Below are 18886 nucleotides of genomic sequence, written 5' to 3' on the forward strand. Positions count from 1 at the left end.
CTGAAAGCAAAACAGACAAAAGCAAAAAATTTGGGAAGCAAAATACACTTTTTCATACTCCATAGTGTTGCTACACTTTTATGTTCCTATTCTGCCTTTATTGCTGCTACTTGGGATGCTTTTGTTTCTAGGGAAAATCTAATAAGGCCTATAAATCTCACTTTCCTAATGTATGAAATAGTAACCCTGAAAGACTTTTCATATAAGCAAATATGCAGCATTCAAGATGTACTTTTTTTTTTTTTTCTGTAAGCTTAAACTGTTGACCTGTACAACAAGTGGGAAGTGTTTAGTGACATTTCAGAAGTGGATGAGTTGTCATTTATACCATTCCTTAAGCACAGTTGGCTCATGCCAGCACTTCCCAGGCTTCCAGGTGTCTTGCCAGGACATCACTGTTCGAATTGTGGTCTCAGAGGGGTTTCTGTCCCTGATGTTACAGCTATTCATTGCACAGCACATTGCAACTTTACAGGGAAGTGTTTTTTTAAATTTTATTAGGAATAACCCTTTTTTGTTTTCAGATATTTTTTGGCAAAAACCTGTTGCTTTTCCATCCTTTGTTTCAAAGCCTGAAGCTCTGGTTAACCAGAGAAGCATAAGGTGTTATGGTGCCTTCCTTATTACTATCCTTTTGAATGATTGTGAATTCATTAGCAACTACTGTTACACAATCTGCACATTTCTTTTCCTGTAAAAGGGCATTAGTAGACTATTGGTGCACAGGATCATATAAAACAAAGTAGTATTAATAGACCATGAAATGGTATTAAGTGGTAATCAGAAAAGAGAGGGTGAAATGCTTATTTCCAAATTGTCTTTTATCAAGTACAGAAAGGAAAAGGTGAAACACGAGGCCCTCCTATTTCTTATGTATGTGTATGGCTCTCAAACCTGACATATTTCAGCTGCTCTGCACATGTATGTCTTCTTTCCAAAATGAATCCTCTCTACAGCTCTGCTGTCCCTTCTGAATACAACTCGCATCGAAGAAGTACTTGGAAAACTACTGCTAGAGAATTTTGTAGAAATAGAGTAGACAATCCTAGTACATGAAGTTATGATGTCATTACAAGATCATTTGTACTAACTGGACAAACAGTAGATTGAAGCAGAAATATAAGCAGCCTGGGCATTAATGTACCTCAGTATATTTCTAATTAAATATTTCTGTAATTAAGGTTAATATAGATAACATAAAATGTAAATTAAGCCAATTTGATAAAAAGGTTATTCACATCATATAAGTGACTAAGTATGAAGGAAAGATGAATATACACATAAACATTGTAAATATCAGTAAAAAAACCCCAGTAGTACTAATGTGCAAAGGCAGTCTTGGTTGTTTGCTTTTATCCTTACATGCAGTATGGTTATGATTCTGAAATAGTTGAATTCATACTGTACTTATGAAATTTCTTACCTTAAAGTGGGCAAAATGAGTTCTAAATTTTTGTATAGCACTGCTCCAAGTACAAATACAGTTGATTCATCTAATTCTGAAAAAAGTAAGGAAAAAAGATTTTAAAACTCTCTTTCCCAAGCTTTCATCATTATAGAGAACTGTGAATACCATTTATCTCTGTAATATGTGCTTTATTTTAAACAACCATCATAATTTTGAATTATATCCTGGAAATCTGTCATAAAGATGTAGCATTGCCAGGAATATATCAAAACATTTAAACCACTGAAAATCACATTTTCAAAAAATCCATCATTGCATCCATGCTAGTTCATTTACCTTTATAATTATGTATTCTCAAAGAATATCTTTATAGCTTAATGTCTAGTAGGTAAATTCTTTGATGTCAGAGATCTGCACTGCAAGGTATTTGTAAATTGTACCTGAAGTTAGAGTAATTTGCCTGCTGAGCATCGTTTGGTAAGAGTTGGATTGGAATGACTCAGTCTGCTGGAGTGAAGAAGCTTCAAGGGGTTCAGCAGAGCTGCGCTTCAGCTCACCTCATACCACCACAGATCAAATCCTGTGCACAATAACTAAGCAAAGCACTGTCTCTTTGGTGTAGAAAATAATCTGTAGGATTTCTGTAGCACTTTTTGTTCAATGTGCTGAAATAAAGCCCCATCATCTCCCTCTAGGATAAACTATGGATTCCCTTTGAAGATTGATAAAATAACCACTCCTATATCCTACAATGGTTCCTATGAGACAAAGATTCTGAGTTTCCTTGCTAAAGATAACAAAAAAATCAACATGCTGATATGTTTCTTTACCTGTTGACATAGGAGTGAAGATATTTTTCGGAATGACAACCCTGTCTTCTGAGTTTCGTGCCCAATCAACCATTCCTTTTCTTCCTTTCATGGGGAAATTGATGTCGGTTAAAACAGATGCAGCAGGAAGCTTCTGAATGCTAGCCACTAGTAAGAGAAATCACAAAATTAAATACAATCGGGTTTCATGTGTTAAAGCACCATACAATGTCAACAGTACAAGAATAACGAAAGTTTTTAATGATACATTTCAAGTAAAGCAGGAATTCAAAGGACATTAAGTCTCACAGAAAGCGTAATCTTCTGTTTATTATGCAGCTCTAGTATGGATTAGTTGTGTGGTATTGATTGTATCATTTGTCAGCTAGATTCTGATTAAGTTTCTTAACAGGGATTATTGAATGTACTGGCTTACACCCTGAATTCACACATAAGGACACTGTCGTGTCTTCAGAGCAAATTCTAAAATGATCAAATGTGACAATAAAAGGAAGAGGATGCTGCAAGTTGCTTTGGGAAACATAACTGCTGGGTGCAGGCTAATGAAGCAATTACAGAACTTTTGTTCTCTATACAGGCACAATTTCAAGAGAAATACATTATTTGCACACAAATGAAATTAATGCAGTATAACAGTTGATTTCTTTTCCTTGAAAGAATAATCTCCATTCTGAATTCTTAATTATATTTTTTTCTATCAAAACCCACAACTTCCAGTTTAGAATTTTGTTTGCTCATTTTTATTTGCTCCCCATTTCCTAACTCAGCTATTATCTGGAAATCAGTTTCAGCTTTGCTGTGAAATCTCCAGCTCCATGGCAACAGTGTCTGTGTCTAGTAAGACTCCAACTACTTTTAAGGAACTGACAGGGCTGCAAGCATTTACGTATACTCAGAGAGATGACAAACAACACATTTGGAGCACTATGGAGCAAACAGCACAATGGAGCACTAGCTCCATTCTTAAAGTAAGCCATGTTGATAGCCATTTCCTGTCCAATGCACTTCCTGATCAATTTATGAAGAGGTTAATGTAGTTGGAAGAGTTTGGACATCAGGACTATACTTTGATCTGCATAACGATTTCACTGCAAGGATTCTGCAAGGGGGTTTAACATAAAGACAATGGGGGACAACTGTAAAACAACCAGAACAGTAAAATTAAAGTAGAAAACCATTAGGTGTCTCATCAGTGGATTTTACTTGAAAGAAAACTCTAATTCCAGTCCAAGAGAAGAGGAAAATTAAGAGGGCAACAATATTAACTTCACAAATGTATTCCTTGATAACTGACTCTTATTTTCAAATTAGACTGTTATGTATTATAGAATCACATTAACGAGGTGGTACTTGAGGTTGTTTCAGACTTTTCATTATAAAACTATCATCAGGGCTTTATAATGCTAGTTACAATCCTCTCTAGGCTGCAATTGGCAAATACATTCCCAGCCCTAAAGGGATGCTTAGTCTTGTGGATTTTCAGGTGGTGTGTGGAGGGAATAGAGTTCAGGTGTTTCAGAATTACTGGGGCATAAAATAGATTGCATGTTTTCACATGCAATCAATGGTTATACAGAATATATTAGCACTGTAAAAAAGGATTTTCCCCCCATAGTTCTTAAAATCTAAAAAGATTTTTGTTTTATTTTTCACATAAATAAAATTAAACCAACAGTTATTTAGTTTTCAAAATTAAATACAACCCATAGAAGAAAAAATTGTTGGTTTTTTTATTTGCACATTGTATTTATCTGTGCATCTACCTATCTATGTATCTAATTAGCTAGTGGAGCCTTAATATTTCATCTACCTTTTGGATGACAGTTCCCTTTATTGAAATAGGAAATCAATGTTATTCAATGAAATTCACTCTGCAATACAGAAAACCACTTTAGGACTGGATAAATGGTGAGGGTCTAGGATAATACTCTCTGTACTCTGTCTTTCTGTGTATTTTAAATAGGGCCATTTATCATGGTATCTAAACACTACTTAGAACCAAAAATTTCAAAATACTTGTTAGTATTTAGGTGGTAAATAACAAAACCAGAACATAAAGCCTAAACGTTTGACTTATGGTGGGGCAGTGTCAGGTTCATGGTTAGACTCAGTGATCTTGAAGCTCTTTTCTAATCTAAATGCTTCTATGGTTCTATATATATTCCCATTCATGGTTCAGACAAGTGGACTTTTTTTCTACTCACAATCAAACAAAAGTGTCTGTATTTAATTTAACAGAAGACGCAATCTTAACATTCCAGAGATTTTGCATAGACAGATTACACTGCATAAACCAGTAATTGAAACAGATTTGCCAAAATGTTTCATGTTCTTTGTTTCATGTCTTTCAAAGTTTGCCTCCTACAGATCCATACAGATTATAAGGTCCTTCTTTAGCCACTTTGCTGAATGATTCCATGAGCATGTGCTTAACGGGGCACTGATGCTTTAAGGTGTAAGACAATTTAATGGAATTTGACTGGAGGAAACTATTTCAGTCCATCAACATGACCAGGTGGATACATGAAACAATTCCCACCTCTTCAGTGTCACTGTGAACTGCATTTTATATATTTATATTTTTATATTTTAGAAAAGCTAATATTCTTATTCAATATTAGTCTACAACTCATTTCAGTGAAGTTTTGGAGCATGATCAGAAGTATTTTCATCGGGAAGTGAGGCTCTCTAACTTAGTTTTCATCTGCAGCATAAAATAATCACTTATTGTGAGCATAAAAGTCAACAGGCCTTTTAGAGGAAAATGTATATAATTTATGTGCTGAATTATTCATACATTAAAAACTCAAATGTGAGTTTCTTATACATAGATAATATGACATGTCATTCAGTTTGTACTTCACTGTATTTTTTTTATTGTAGTAGAAAACAATGCTTCAGATACTGGAACCCAAATGATTCAGTTCTGCTGTTGCCACACAAGCACTATGTCTTCTCATTTGAAAAAGCAAAAGTTTCTCATAGTATTTTTTTTTTTTAATTTTAAATTACCATACCAAAATATTATGTCTTGGATTTGTGCAATGGAACACTGGCAAACAAGTTCACTTACTTGTGAAGTGAACTGTATTTTTGCTTGTTTATACATGCATTCAAGTTGTATAACACTGGGAAAAACAGTCTAAGAGAATATTAATAACAATATAAATGTAAAGTGTGGGGGGGAAGATGAAAAAAACAGAATAAAAAGAAAAACTAAAATGAAAATGATCTTAGCAGAAGCTGAAAAAAATCTTTACGTGTCATGTTAAATTACGGAACTCTAAAAGTTTTGTTATATACCATATACAAAATATACAGCATGTGTTACTGCCTTAGATAAAAAATATTTGAGTTATTGCTGTAATTCCTTATTCTGTTCTAATCTGATTACATTTTCCTGGACTTTTTATGCTGAAGGTATCATACTGACAAGTAGCCATTCTTACACATACACTGCTGTAGACACAACCAAAATTCTTCCAATACGGAAAATTCTCTTTTTTATTTATTTCTATAATGGCAATTGCTATGATATTTCAGGCATTGGTGAAAAAATAAATTATTGAGGAATACATTTCAGCCCAGTTCTCTTCATCATCTTCATAAATTACTTGGATGTGGGACTCAAAGGAATACTAAGAAATTTTGCAGACAACACAAAACTGGGAGGAGCTGTTGACTCCCTCAAGAGCAGAGAGGTCCTGCCGAGAGACCTCGACAAGTTAGAGAGATGGGCAATCACCAACCATAGGACGTTCAGCAAGAGAAGTGCCAAATTCTGCAGTTGGTTATCTTCATAGACCAGGAAATGACAGGCTGGAGAGAAGGGTCCTGGTTGATGGCAAGCTGAATATGAGTCAGCAGTGCCCTGGCAGCCAGGAAGGCCAACTGTGTTCTGGGAGCCATCAGGCAAAGCATCGCCAGCTTTGCCCCCAGGGAGAGGATTGTCCCGCTCTGCTCTGCACTGTTGTGGTCTCGCCTTAAATATTGTGTGCAGTTTCAGGAACCACAATGTAAGAAATATATTAAGTTCTTAGAGAGTGTCCAAAGGAGGGCAACGAAGATGGTAGAGGGCCTTGAGGGGAAGGTGTATGAGGAGCAGCTGAGGTCACTTGGTCTGTTCAGCTGGAGGAGAGGAGACTGAAGGGAGACCTCATTGTGGTGACAGCTTCCCATCCAACCTGGCTTCTCTGGGGAACCTGTGGCAGTGCCTCACCATCCTCATAGTAAAGAATTTTTTCCTAATATCTAATCTAATCTATCTAATCTTTCAGTTTGAAGCCATTCCCCCTTATCCTGTCTCTACAAGCTTTTGTAAAAAGTCTCTCCATCTTTCTTGTAGGTTCTCTTCAGGTACTGGGAGGCTGCAATCAGGTCAAACCAAAGCCTTCTCTTCTACAGGCTGAATAAGCCCAATTCTGTCAGCCTTTCCTCATAGAAGATGTGTTCCATCCCTCTAAACTTGGTGGCCTCCTCTGGACTCACTCCAACAGGTCAATGTCCTTCCTGTGCTAGGGATCCCAGAGCTGGGTGCAGCACTCCAGGTGGGATCTTATCAGAGCAGAGGGGCAGAACCATCTCCCTCAACCTGCTAACCACACTGCTTTTGATGCAGCCCAGGATAAAATTGGCTTTCTGGGCTGCAAGTGCACATTGCTGGCTCAGGTCCAGCCTCTCATCCAGAAGCAGATCCAAGTCCTTCTCAGCAGGGGTGCTCCTGATCTGTTTATGCCCCAGCCTCTATTGATACTGGGGGTTTGCCCTGACCCGGCTCTATCACCTTGCACTTGGTCTTGTTAAACTGCATGAGATTCCCATGGACCCACCTGTTGAGCTTGTCCAGGTCCTTCTAGGTGACATCCCGTCCTTCAGATGTGTCAAGTGCACCACTCAGCTTGATGTCATCTGCAAATTTGCTGAGGGTGCACTTGATCACTTCATCTACATCATGATATTAAATAACAATGGTCCCAGTTGCAACCACCGAGGGACACTGCTTGTCAATGACGTTCACTGGGACTCTGAGCCACTGACCAGTACCCTCTGGGTGGGATGGTCCAACCACTTTCTTATCCATCTATCAGTCCACTCATTTAATTCATCTCTCTTCAATTTAGAGAAAAGGATGTACTAGGGGACCATTTTGAAGGCTTTACAAACATCCAGATAAATGACATTTGCAGCCCTTCCCTTATCCATTTATATAGTCATTCCATTGGAGAAGGACACTAGATTGGTCAGTCAGGACTTTCCCTTGGTGAAGTTGTGCTGGCTGTCTCAAATCACCTCTCTGTCCTCCACATGCCCTAACATAGCTTCTAGGAGGATCTGTTCCACAATCTCCCCAGACACAGAGGTGAGACTGATAGGTCAGTAGTTCCCAGGGTAAATCATCCAGTCCAACTCTTGGCCCTGCACAGGACAGCCCCAGGAGTCACACCATGTGTCTGAAAGCATTGTCCAAACACTTGGTGAACTCTGATGCTATGAAGCCCATTCCAGTGCCCAACTACTCTCTGGGTGAAGAACCTTTTCCTAAATCAACCTAAACCCCACCCATACAACTTCATGCCATTTCCTCCGCTCTTGTCACTGGTCACCAGAGAGCTGAGTTCAGTGCATGGCCCCTTCACTTCCCCTCAGGGAGGAAATTGTAGACCTGGTCTACAGGTTGCTCCTGAGGTCTACCCTCAGTTGCAATACCAGTTCCGACTCTCCTTTCTCTTAAGTGATAACATTCTGGGTTTGTTATGCTTTACAGCACAGTAACTATGTTGATTTCTAATTTGCAATAACTTAAGACACAGATGAATGGGAAATAATTATTTTTAAAAGGCATTAGTACTTTGACTGAACTGGAAAACCTCATACAGATATCTTCCTGCACAGAGTGTCAACTTCTGCTTAACCCTCTTTGCCACAGCAAGAAAGCAGAACTCTGAACTTGACTGCATTTCAGTTATAGAAAACAGAGAATGACTGTGTATATTAGCATCATTTGCTCTTTTTCTATCCTATTTTTATTTGTCCACTGGCAGAATACTAGGTATATATTATTCAGCATTTAGTAAACTTGAGTACATCACATAAGAGGTTTTGATTACTGAGACAGTGGATGTTATACTGCCCTTCTGGGACAGCTCCTGCTAAATTTATTTCTGGGTAAAATAGAACTGCCTTTGTCACACATGTTCTGAACAAAGAATCTTAAAGGATTTTTGTGTTAAAATTCAGAATACTGAGTATCTTTTCAAATATCTCTGTTAAGAAGACTCAATTAGAACAAGATTTATACATTTTTGAATTATTCTTTTGACCCTAAATGTAGAATCCTTGTTTTTTATAGAATAAATAAGCTTATTTAAGTCAACCCATATTGGATACATGGGGAACAAAGTCTTGCCTGGACCATCAACAAAGAGCCAGATGGACATACTGAGGATGATATTCATACCATATTTGCTCTATCCACTTAAACCCCATAATTTTAAAGACAACCTGCAACAAATACAGATGGTGAAACCCCCATTTAAAGGAGACTGATTTGTGGATCTCTGGATTTGCTACAGAACTCTGCATGTAAGCATGCTTGATGATCTCCTTTAAAATCCTTTCCTCAGTACAAAGATAAACCCACCTTTTACCACCTACAAGATTATGTATAAGAGAAGAACTGTGGTGAATTGGCATCCTCTTATATGAACATAAGAAAAACAAGGTAATTTTCCTTCTGTAAATAATACTCCTGAAATCTCCTTACAGTGAACCAACATCAAACTACAGTCATAAAAATGCTCCTACGAAATTATATCTTAACAGAACTTCTAATTCCTATGACTATCAACACAGAAATGATAAGATCTTAAATTAGAACCCACTGCTCTATGGGTAAATGTAGCAGGTTGACCCTGGCCAGATTCCAGGTACCCACTGAAGTCTTCCTCTCACTCTCCCTCTGTAACTAGACAGAGGAGAGAGGGAAAAAACCAAAACAAACAAACAAACAAAACCAACCAAACAAACAAAACAACAAACAAACAAACAAAAACAAACAAAAAAAACCCAACAGCTAAGGATTCGTGAGTAGAGATAAGAGCTGGGAGAGGTCATTTGCTGATTACCTTCATGGGCAAAACAGACTCAGAGTGGGGATAATACTTAAATTTATTACTAACAGGATAAGAGTCAAGGAGTGAGAAATAAAACACCTTTCCTACACCCCTCCTTCCTTCCATGTTCTCCCTCCTCACCCCCCAGCAGTGCCAGGGGACAGGGAGTAGGGGTTACAGCCAGTTGTTGTTTCTGCTACTGCTCAGGAGAGGAGTCCTTCCCCTGCTCCAGTGGGGTCCCTCCCACGGGAGACAGTCCTTGATGGACCTCTCTGGTATGAGTCCACCTGTCGGGCAGCATTTTTATAATTTTTAATAATTGTTACTATATACTAACTAGTAATGTACACTGTATACTGTATATTTAATATGACTGTTTGAAACTGCTCAATGTGGAACATAAAAAACAAAATCAATTTGCTAATCTGAGTCACAAGTTTGAAGAAAACCCAGTTGAACTACTGAAACTGTAAACAATTTTTTTATGAGCTGTCAGAAGAAAATACATTCTCACGATAAATGGAATGCTTCCTGAAATATGTGATTATTTAGAAAAATGCTTTAAACACATGGTAGGAAGCTGTACTTCATTAACTAGAAGAAAACTCCATCTTCTGGGCATTATTTTGAAGAAGATGAAGATATGAGAAGCCAAATAGACCAAGAGCCACATCAAGTGTACTCTGTGTTTCTCAAGGAGCTTTATTTTTTCCATTCTTCTTAGTATCACTGTGCATTCATGCTTCTAAAACTAGGGTCTCCACCAGCAACTCTGCCTTGTCATAAAAAACTTCTTAAGGAAAAGAAGGACTCAGCATTAAGCAAGACAGAAGATGGAGAATGGTGCGGGATACAGAATGATTTGGCATTTCAATGCATTAGTTTTAATTTATAGACAAAGTTGAAAGACCATGGTAATACTGAGCAGGCAAGGTCACCTGCAATACCATTTTAGATCGACTGTGCAGCATTTTTAAGTCACCAACGTGACTAGAAAAAGTGTCTCTGCTGATGGTTCTCACTGATAACGAGAGCAAAGAGAGTGAGACTGAAGGTAATATTAAGGTACTGAGCTCAGAAGGTGGGAATGGAAGAAGAAAGAGAAAGGAAAAAAGAAGAAAATCTGAGAGGGAGAGATCATTTATATGTTTATTTATCAACTTTACTGATGATTAGATATCCACTAAAAACTATTAAAAAGATGGAGAAAGGATTTGACAGAGGACAAGAGATCAGTTAGGAGTCAAAAAGACATAAAAATCATTAGCAGGGAATTGATAAAAATATTCTATGGACACTACATTGCTTGAGAAGATGAAGAGCAGAGGTAGAATGATTGCTTCCCAAAAGTAGCCTATCATTCGGAGATCTCTAAAGATGTGAACTAAGTTATGCAGGATATTGAAAGATGATATAAAAAATAAATTCTTAGACATGGAGATAGACGATGTGATGTAGAAAAGCCACACACAGAGGAAACAAAATAAAATTGGAATCAATATACATTTTTAATCACAGTTTTTTGTAGCAGACTAGAAACAGATCTCTACTGTATTTTACTGTAGAACAGATTTTTCGTAATCATACAAAATGGCATGGTGAAGAACTTTCAGATAACACTGAGAAAATTAAAACTGAAAGAATTGTAAATTACTCTGACATAGAAATGCAGAGATTAATAATATGAAAACAGTCAGTGAATCCTAAAAAGTGGAGACCGATTAAAAGCCATATTCTGCAAAACAGGCGATACAGAGGAAATGCTTGCAGGTGGCCCTCTTTTTACAGCAATTCACCAGGCATGTACAAATTTCTCCATGTGCCTTTCCAGAAGCTGGAGAAGAAGCCAGTGCTTTCTTTACACTTCAGCTCCATCAAAATTGAGAAATTAGACAGATAAGATCCCCCAAAAGCTCAAGCCTGTAGGTATGTTTACTAACCAGATTGGTCTCCTCATTAAATGCATCTGCAGTTGCTTTCTGTTTTAAAACCCAGCCAAGTCAGAGAAAGACTTGCTGATCTAACATTGCCTGTTAGACTACTGAGCTAATGTTTTGATCACTTGAAGTAGGAAGATCTGCATGCAGTGAGGTCTGCCTCTGAACACAGGGTGCCCATCTGAAGGCATTATAAACCATACCTTTCTTTTCTTGGATGAGAATATCCACTAGGATTCAAGGCTATCACCAGCAAAACCTGAACTATTTAGGAGGAAAGGACCAAACCCCTACTTGAATACTCATTTGACAACAGGCACGATACATAAAACAAGGGTTCAGAAGAAAGGTAGGTTTGTTTAATTCATCCCAGATAACCGAGAGATGTCTCAAATTAGTGCTTTAATAAATTGTTGGCTCTAATAATTTAAAAGACAGAAAGAATTCAGTCATAAGCTTAGCATTTCCTGGTCAGCATCAGATTAATTCTCTAGTGGACATCTACTATTCTGAGTTTTGTATTCACCATGATGGCCAAGTTGGCAGTGCCAGTGTGTCCTCATTAAACACACACCCCACCCCCCTCTGCAGCTTAAGTTGCCCATGTGTAAAATCTGCTCTTAATTTATGCAATTTTGTAACTTATATTGAACCATAGTGAAAAGGGTTGTGAGAAGTGGGGCCCCCTGCCCCTTCACTTGGAAGCTGCACTTAAGCTGAATCTACTGTGACTATGCATGGCCTTGTATTTTGGCTGTCTAAACCTTGACCTGAGGATTCCATGTCAAGGTCTACTGACCTACCTTATCACTATGGGCTTTCCTAAAGACCACTGGACCAGATTCTGACCCTGATGCTTTGATATGATTTCTTAACTTGACATCACATCTACCTCAATGCTATGGACTTGTCTGCTGATATGAAATATTAGATGGCCCTGGCTACTGTCACAGACCTCCTCTGCTCTTCTTATTTGGATGCTGTGGGACCTCCCCTTTGCCACTGTGCATGCCCTGCTGTCTCCTGTTTCTCTCGCAGAGCAGCTTACTCTTGCTTTTTTCCCTGAACCCAGCATAAAGCGATGCTGCCCCATCTACAGAGTAAATGCCTTCTAGACAGGCTTGAGCAGAGTCACACAGAAAATATGAAACAGAACTATTAGAAACCCAAATCTCCCATGTCTCAGTTTCAAGTTGAAGCCATGATTCTAACCTTCCTCACAGGAGTTCATAACTAGGTCTTTGTTTTCTGGAGGCATGTCTAATTCATTTTGAATGTTCTCCATGGAGGAGATAAACTGGATTAAGATTTGCTTAAGGGATTGTCAAAGGTTGCCCTGGGGTACTGTAAAATATAATTGTCAGGATAATGCACATATGCTTTATTTAGATTGTTTATATCATGCATGGCAGAACAAAACTCAGTACCTCATTGGGACATATAGACACTACCCAATATAAGTACTAAGTAATACTAATTAGACAGAGTTTGATTTACTTGTTCACATTGTTCAATTCTAAATTAACTTTAATAACTCAGGAGAAATATCTCAGTGTTATTATGGTCATTTCAATAAAACAACTGCACAAGGAGGAGATGCTTTAAAAAAGATTTAACTAGAAAATTGGGCCTATAAAGAATGACAGAGCGTGGTTATTATGAACTGTTATAACGTAATCACATGAATCACTATGGCATGTGGACCTCGTGCTCAGCTCTTATCTAATTCTGGTCAACCCATCTCCAGCATCCCCTGCTTCTTCCCTCCCACTCCCCCCAAATGAGAGGCTTTTCATGTTTATCAAAGTTGTGGGAGGAGGAATTAAAAAAGATTCAATCAGCTAAGAAAGAAATGGAAACAAATGGTCAACTAGTCAACTAAGTAGGATGTTATACCATTACTGTCTCCCTTGTCAGAATTCAAGTACCTTATATGTTCACTGATTTTGAGTGCAGTTGAAAGAGAGAGATGCTTAATTAGAGTTGCCTGTGTTGCCTTCTTAGGGTTTAAAAAAAGTCATCTGAATTTTGTACGTATTGCATGGTGAGCTTAAACTGCATTTTAGGAATGCTGGATTCACCCTTGCCTGTGACGAGTATATAAAATGCAAGCACATTATTACTAATCTTAGTGCTAAAACTAATCATAGAACATGGTCAAAATACTTAACTCAAGATATAACATAGCACTGTACCTGCAGCAGAGAGTCTTCTAATTCTTAAAAAAAAGTCTGTTTGAATTCAGACCTGTCGACCAGATTTTCAGATGCCCTTACAGTCCTTTCAGTTTTGGTTTTACATGCAGTAGAGAACTACCACTTTGGACAGACAATGTGTAGAAATTACTGTGAGGAAGAAAACATCTCTGGTTTTCCTGAGGCATGACAGATGCAGTCAAAAGGAGCTGTCACTGTGTCTGGTTCTGCAACCTTTGCATTACTAACATGCACACCTGATGTGACTCTGCTATCTCTTTGGCACTACATCCTATCTGCAACCTAGTTTCTCTTACTGTTATTCCAATACAAATTTTGGGTTTATTGCTATTTTTATTACTTTAATTTCTTATGCTGTTCATTGCAGTATGTTTACGAAAGATATATTCAGAATGGGAGTCTCCCAAACTGGAACTATACTGCTTCAGTGAACTATCCCTTATTTCCTCGAAATATTGCCTGTAGGTAGAAACTCAATAAAGTTAAATTTGATTCTAAAATGTGCAATATTCCAGAAAACACAATATACCTATGATGTAAAGTGGAAAGGAAGAATTTGTGCATGTTTTTAAATGAAAAATCATGGTGAATTATTTTTAAATGGAATATCATGAACATGAAATAAGGAAACCAGAAGGAGGGATGGAATTTTTATTTTCTACTGATCAACAGTTTTTGGGACCCAACAACACAACACAATGGCTTCAATGAATTTCCTGTACTTGAAAGTCCTAACACAGAGTGACTGGATGTACATGCCAGAGAAGCTCTTAATGTACTGAAAATTTTTCCAAACTCTTTTTAAAAATAATCTGTACTTTCATTCTACAAAATTATTCAACATGAAGTATCTTACACCTGAGTCTAGTTTTGCTATTACCGCTACAGTTTGGGGTAACTGTAATTATCTCCACAACTATATCTAGGAGATAACCAGGAAAAAATTATTTCTTGCCTTCCAATAGTATTTTTATTATAACCTACAGTCAAGATGGCTTTCCTAGTACAGATCATTCCCTGGAGAGCTGGACAATCAAAACATGCCAGTATATATGATCCTTCTTCCCTACCATAACCAGATTATAGCATTGTTACTCAACAAATAGTATTTTACAGGATGCTGGGAAAGAAATTCTTTTTTCCCCCTTTAGTTATTTTCCTCTCTCTGCTCTGTGTAGTTTTTTCAGTACTATTGCTTTTATAGAATATTTTTTTTATGTACTAAATGTGTTTTCTGTCTCTAATCCCAAAACATCTAAATGGTGCTTTATTGGAAACCAAACTGACTGCACTCTGGTGGCAAACTTTCATAACAAAATTTCTAAACTGAATGAAAAAGGAACAGTGTAAGGTGCCAGTATATGGATGCTCAGTTATTTCATATTTCAAAGCAGTAAATTTTTTCAGAACAGATGTGGTCAGCATAATCTGGACCAACCTTGATATGAACTGTGGCTATTAATTAAATCTTGATGATTTAAAAATTTGTGCTCTACTGTTATGCTGTTTATTGCAAAGGGACATTTGAATGGCAATGAACTATTTTCAAAAAGTGCTTAATGTCATCATTCCATAAATGAGACTTCCACTGTGTGTGGTGAAACAACACACTTGTTACACTGCTTGGAGCAAGAATTTAATTGGACATAGAATAATTTTTTTCCCAAAAACTTATACAGACATTCATATCCATGGGAGGGGTTGGAAGTAGGATCCAGGGAACTACAGCCCTGTCAGCTTGACCTCCATGTCAGGTAAGGTCTTGAGGGAGCACATCCTCTTGAGGGGCAACACGTTGCACATGCAGGACAACCAGTGGATCAGGCCCAGCCAGAATGAGTTTAGAAAAGGCAGGTCGTGCTTGAATGACCTGGTCACCTTCTATGACAAGGTGACTCACTTAGTGGAAGGGTGAAAGGCTTTGGACATTGTCTATCTAGACTTTAGTAAAGCCTTTGACAGAGCAAAGGCCATCTCCCACAGCATTTTCCTGGAGAAGCTGGTAGCCATGACTTGGGACAGGTGCACTCTTCACTGTGTTAAAAACTGGCTATGTGGCCGAGCCCAGAGAGTGGTGGTTACATCCAGGTGGTGCCTGGTCACTAGTGAGGTTCCCCAGGGCTCAGCACTGGGACAAGTTCTGCTTAATGCCTTTATCTACGATCTGGATGCAGGGATCACGTGCACCTTCCATCAGCTTGCAGATGACACCAAGTTGGTGGGAGTGTAAAAATGGTGGGAAGGTAGGAAGGGATCTGGACAGGCTGGATCGATGGGCCAAGACCAACTATATAAGGTTCAACAAGGCCAAGTGCTGGGTTCTATACTTGGGTTACAACAGCCCCAGGTAATGCTACAGGCTTGGAGGACGAGTGGCTGGAAAGCTGCCTGTAGGAAAAGGATCTGGGGGTGCTGATTGACAGGAAGCTGAACATGAGCCAGCAGTGTGCCCAGGTGGCCATGAAGGCCAATGGCAGCCTGGCTTGTATCAAGAATAGTGTGGTCAGCAGGTCCAGGGCAGTGTTCATCCCCTGTACTCAGCATTGGTGAGGCCACACCTTGAGTCCTGTGTCCAGTTCTGGGCCGCTCACTACAAGAAAGACATTGATGTGCTGGAGTACATCCAGAGAAGGACAGTGAAGCTGGTAAAGGGTCTGGAATACAAGTCTTGTGAAGAGCAGCTGTGGGAGCTGGGGTTGTTTAGCCTGGATCAAAGAAGGCTCAGGGAAGACCTTATCACTCTCTACAACTACCTGAAAGTAGGTTTTAGCAAGGTGGAGGTCACTATTGTCTTTCAAGCAACAAGTGATAAGACAAGAGGAAATGGCCTCAAGTTATGCCAGGAGAGATTTAGATTAGATATTTGGAAAAATTTCTTGACTGAATGGGTTATGATACATTGGAACAGGATGCCTAGGGAGGTGGTGTAGTCTCCATCCCTGGAGTTATTTAAACGACATGTAGATGTTACACTTAGAGACATGGTTTAGTTGTGAACACAGGGTTGCTGTGTTAATGGTTGGACTTGATGATCTCAGGGGTCTTTTCCAACCTTAATGGTTCTATGATGCTATAAAAATTAAAAATAGAATGGATGAGAATTTAGCATAAGTGATAAAAGAAGTAAAATCAGTAAAGTGAAATGGCTCATTTAAGCACATTAATAGGAATAAACAAGTATATAATGTTGGAAACTATATAGAAGAGAGGATAAGAGAGGGACAGAAGCCCTTAAACAAAACCTGCAAGTATGTTTAATAAGCAATTCCCTGGGCTTTTTGATAATGATATACTACATTTATGTTATGCTTATGGAATTTTTATATTATACTTTCTTTCATTTTTAGCTCTTTTTTGTCACAGATTAAATTCAGAATGGGCCAAAATAATTACACTGAGAACAAAGAAATCTTAATTTAACAGTAACTTGACCTTGTTTTTGTTACATTCCTGGGAAAACTCTAGCCACCAACTACTGAATCATTTCCTCCTTTAGGCCAAATCTCAATATATTACAGAGTGGATCTGAATGAAAAAAATTCTACACATTTAGATACTTCTACTAAATGAAACTATTTCAACATGAAAGATTAAGATGGCAATATAGACAACAAGGCCTAATGTTCTGTACCACCAAGAGGTTCAAATGCTGTGAAGAAACAAAATAGTATTTTGGCAATTTAGTCATTTGTAGCTTTTCAGACAGCCTGTGATAACTGTCCAACACAGCTGGGAGGTACCATAACTTTATTTAAGATTTTTTTTTATTGGAAGGTTTAGTTTTACTGCAGTGAAGCAGTAAATAAAAGAAAAAAGTCTAAAATTAAAAAAGAAAAAGTGCAGGTTGAACAATCTCACCTAGCTATATAGCTAGGAGAGACTTTAAACATTTCTAAAACCACTAACAGTGCAGATTAATGTGAACATAGAGAATGCTGAGTGACAGGTAAAAATCTGGATCCAGCAGCTGGTGCTATCAATAGAAATTGTATCCACAGTGAAAAAAAAATCCATTTAAAGTGTGTATGTGGCTCACCAGACAAAGACTCCTTCAAACCATGCATTAAAAAGCTCATGAGTGAATATGTTATTAAAGAATTTAAAGAATAAAAAAATTATGAACAGAAGAAAATATCCTAATAAATGATGCAAGAAAGGAAAATGACCAAATTCCTCTACAGTTACTTGCCTTGTTTTCCAAACTTTAAAAGAAAATTCCTGAATGCATGCTTCATGTACAGTCAAAGAACAAACACACATAGTTAGCAAACTCCATCTAATATCTTGTCATATAAAATGATAAACAGTATGTACATAAACACTTCAAAATCCTCTGAACTTTGCTGTTGAATACCATTTCCAAGTAGTGCCATATTTGAATGTCTTACCCTATTCATGTGCAGTCTCTATCACTTCAGTTTATGAGAGTTTTGGATATCTATAAATTTAACTTCTGAAAATTATTTTTAAGGACAACCAGAAATGTAAAATAGACAATGCGATATAAAATCACCAGCTATGTCTTCCAGTAGTGGAACTATTCATCCAAGAAACAAGTATAAGTTCAATTTGGCAAAGTTAAATGACAGTCATTTTGCAGAAATTAACTTTTCTTTGTGCATTGTTGACTGTGAATGGAGACCATTATTTTTCATTGCCTAGATAGTGATGCAATTTTCAAAGCTAAATGAGCATTAAAAACATTCATTCCATGCTTCTGCAATGAACAATCTAAGATACCTAATGGTAGAACGAGACATTCCCTTTAATCTTTATGAACATATTGTATCCTCTTGAGGTTAAAATGAGAAAGGAGGGGATAAGCACACTATATTTTTGATAAACATTTCCCTTAGGAACAGGAGAAGTCTTTTGTGTGCAGATGCAGCAGCCTGCCTGACTGGCCATCCCTGAAGATCCAGCAGCCATCCCGATGACTTTCCCACAGTTTCTTTCCCTTGGGTAGGCCAGTGTCTTTTCATTCCTCTGCTTTATTGGAGATGAGATTTTGGTGCCAGTATAGGGAAGAAATATGTTTCATCAAAGGTCAAAATTTATTCACATATGGATGGGTTTCCAAGTATCTGCCTTTTATACCAGCTCACATTCTAGTTATGCTGCTCTACAACAGGACCAGAGACAGGATTTACTGGACAAGTGACTACACTAATACACTATTTTCCCAGAGGTGTACTTGAAATCTATCTTTCAAAATACTTGACTAATGAGTACAGAAGACAGCATGAGGCCATAAGATTTTAATAGCAATGTATTACAAAAAATGGCATATAGGTAACCCTGCTTTTAACTAATGTAACTGGTGCTAAAAGTGGAACATCTTATATGTTAGAAAAAAAATTACACAAAATAATAGTCATCAAAG

The 18886-nt window shown here is 37.8% G+C and overlaps 1 protein-coding gene across 10 annotated transcripts in view; it reads right to left on the reverse strand.

Moving 5' to 3' along the window:
- The window catches only part of ADGRB3 (adhesion G protein-coupled receptor B3), a 453017-nt gene that overhangs the window by 190875 nt on the left and 243256 nt on the right, over positions 1–18886 (reverse strand). For all 10 annotated transcript variants that reach the window (XM_050316306.1, XM_050316311.1, XM_050316301.1 and 7 more), the window contains 2 exons: positions 2239–2385; positions 1424–1499 (listed from right to left, as the gene is read on the reverse strand). In XM_050316306.1, coding sequence (XP_050172263.1) covers positions 1424–1499; positions 2239–2385 — 223 coding nt within the window. The remainder of the gene's footprint in view (positions 1–1423; positions 1500–2238; positions 2386–18886) is intronic.

This window comes from Myiozetetes cayanensis, unplaced genomic scaffold, assembly GCF_022539395.1.
Source record: "Myiozetetes cayanensis isolate MyiCay16 unplaced genomic scaffold, myiCay2020 scf2-11, whole genome shotgun sequence".
Classification (NCBI taxonomy): domain Eukaryota; kingdom Metazoa; phylum Chordata; class Aves; order Passeriformes; family Tyrannidae; genus Myiozetetes; species Myiozetetes cayanensis.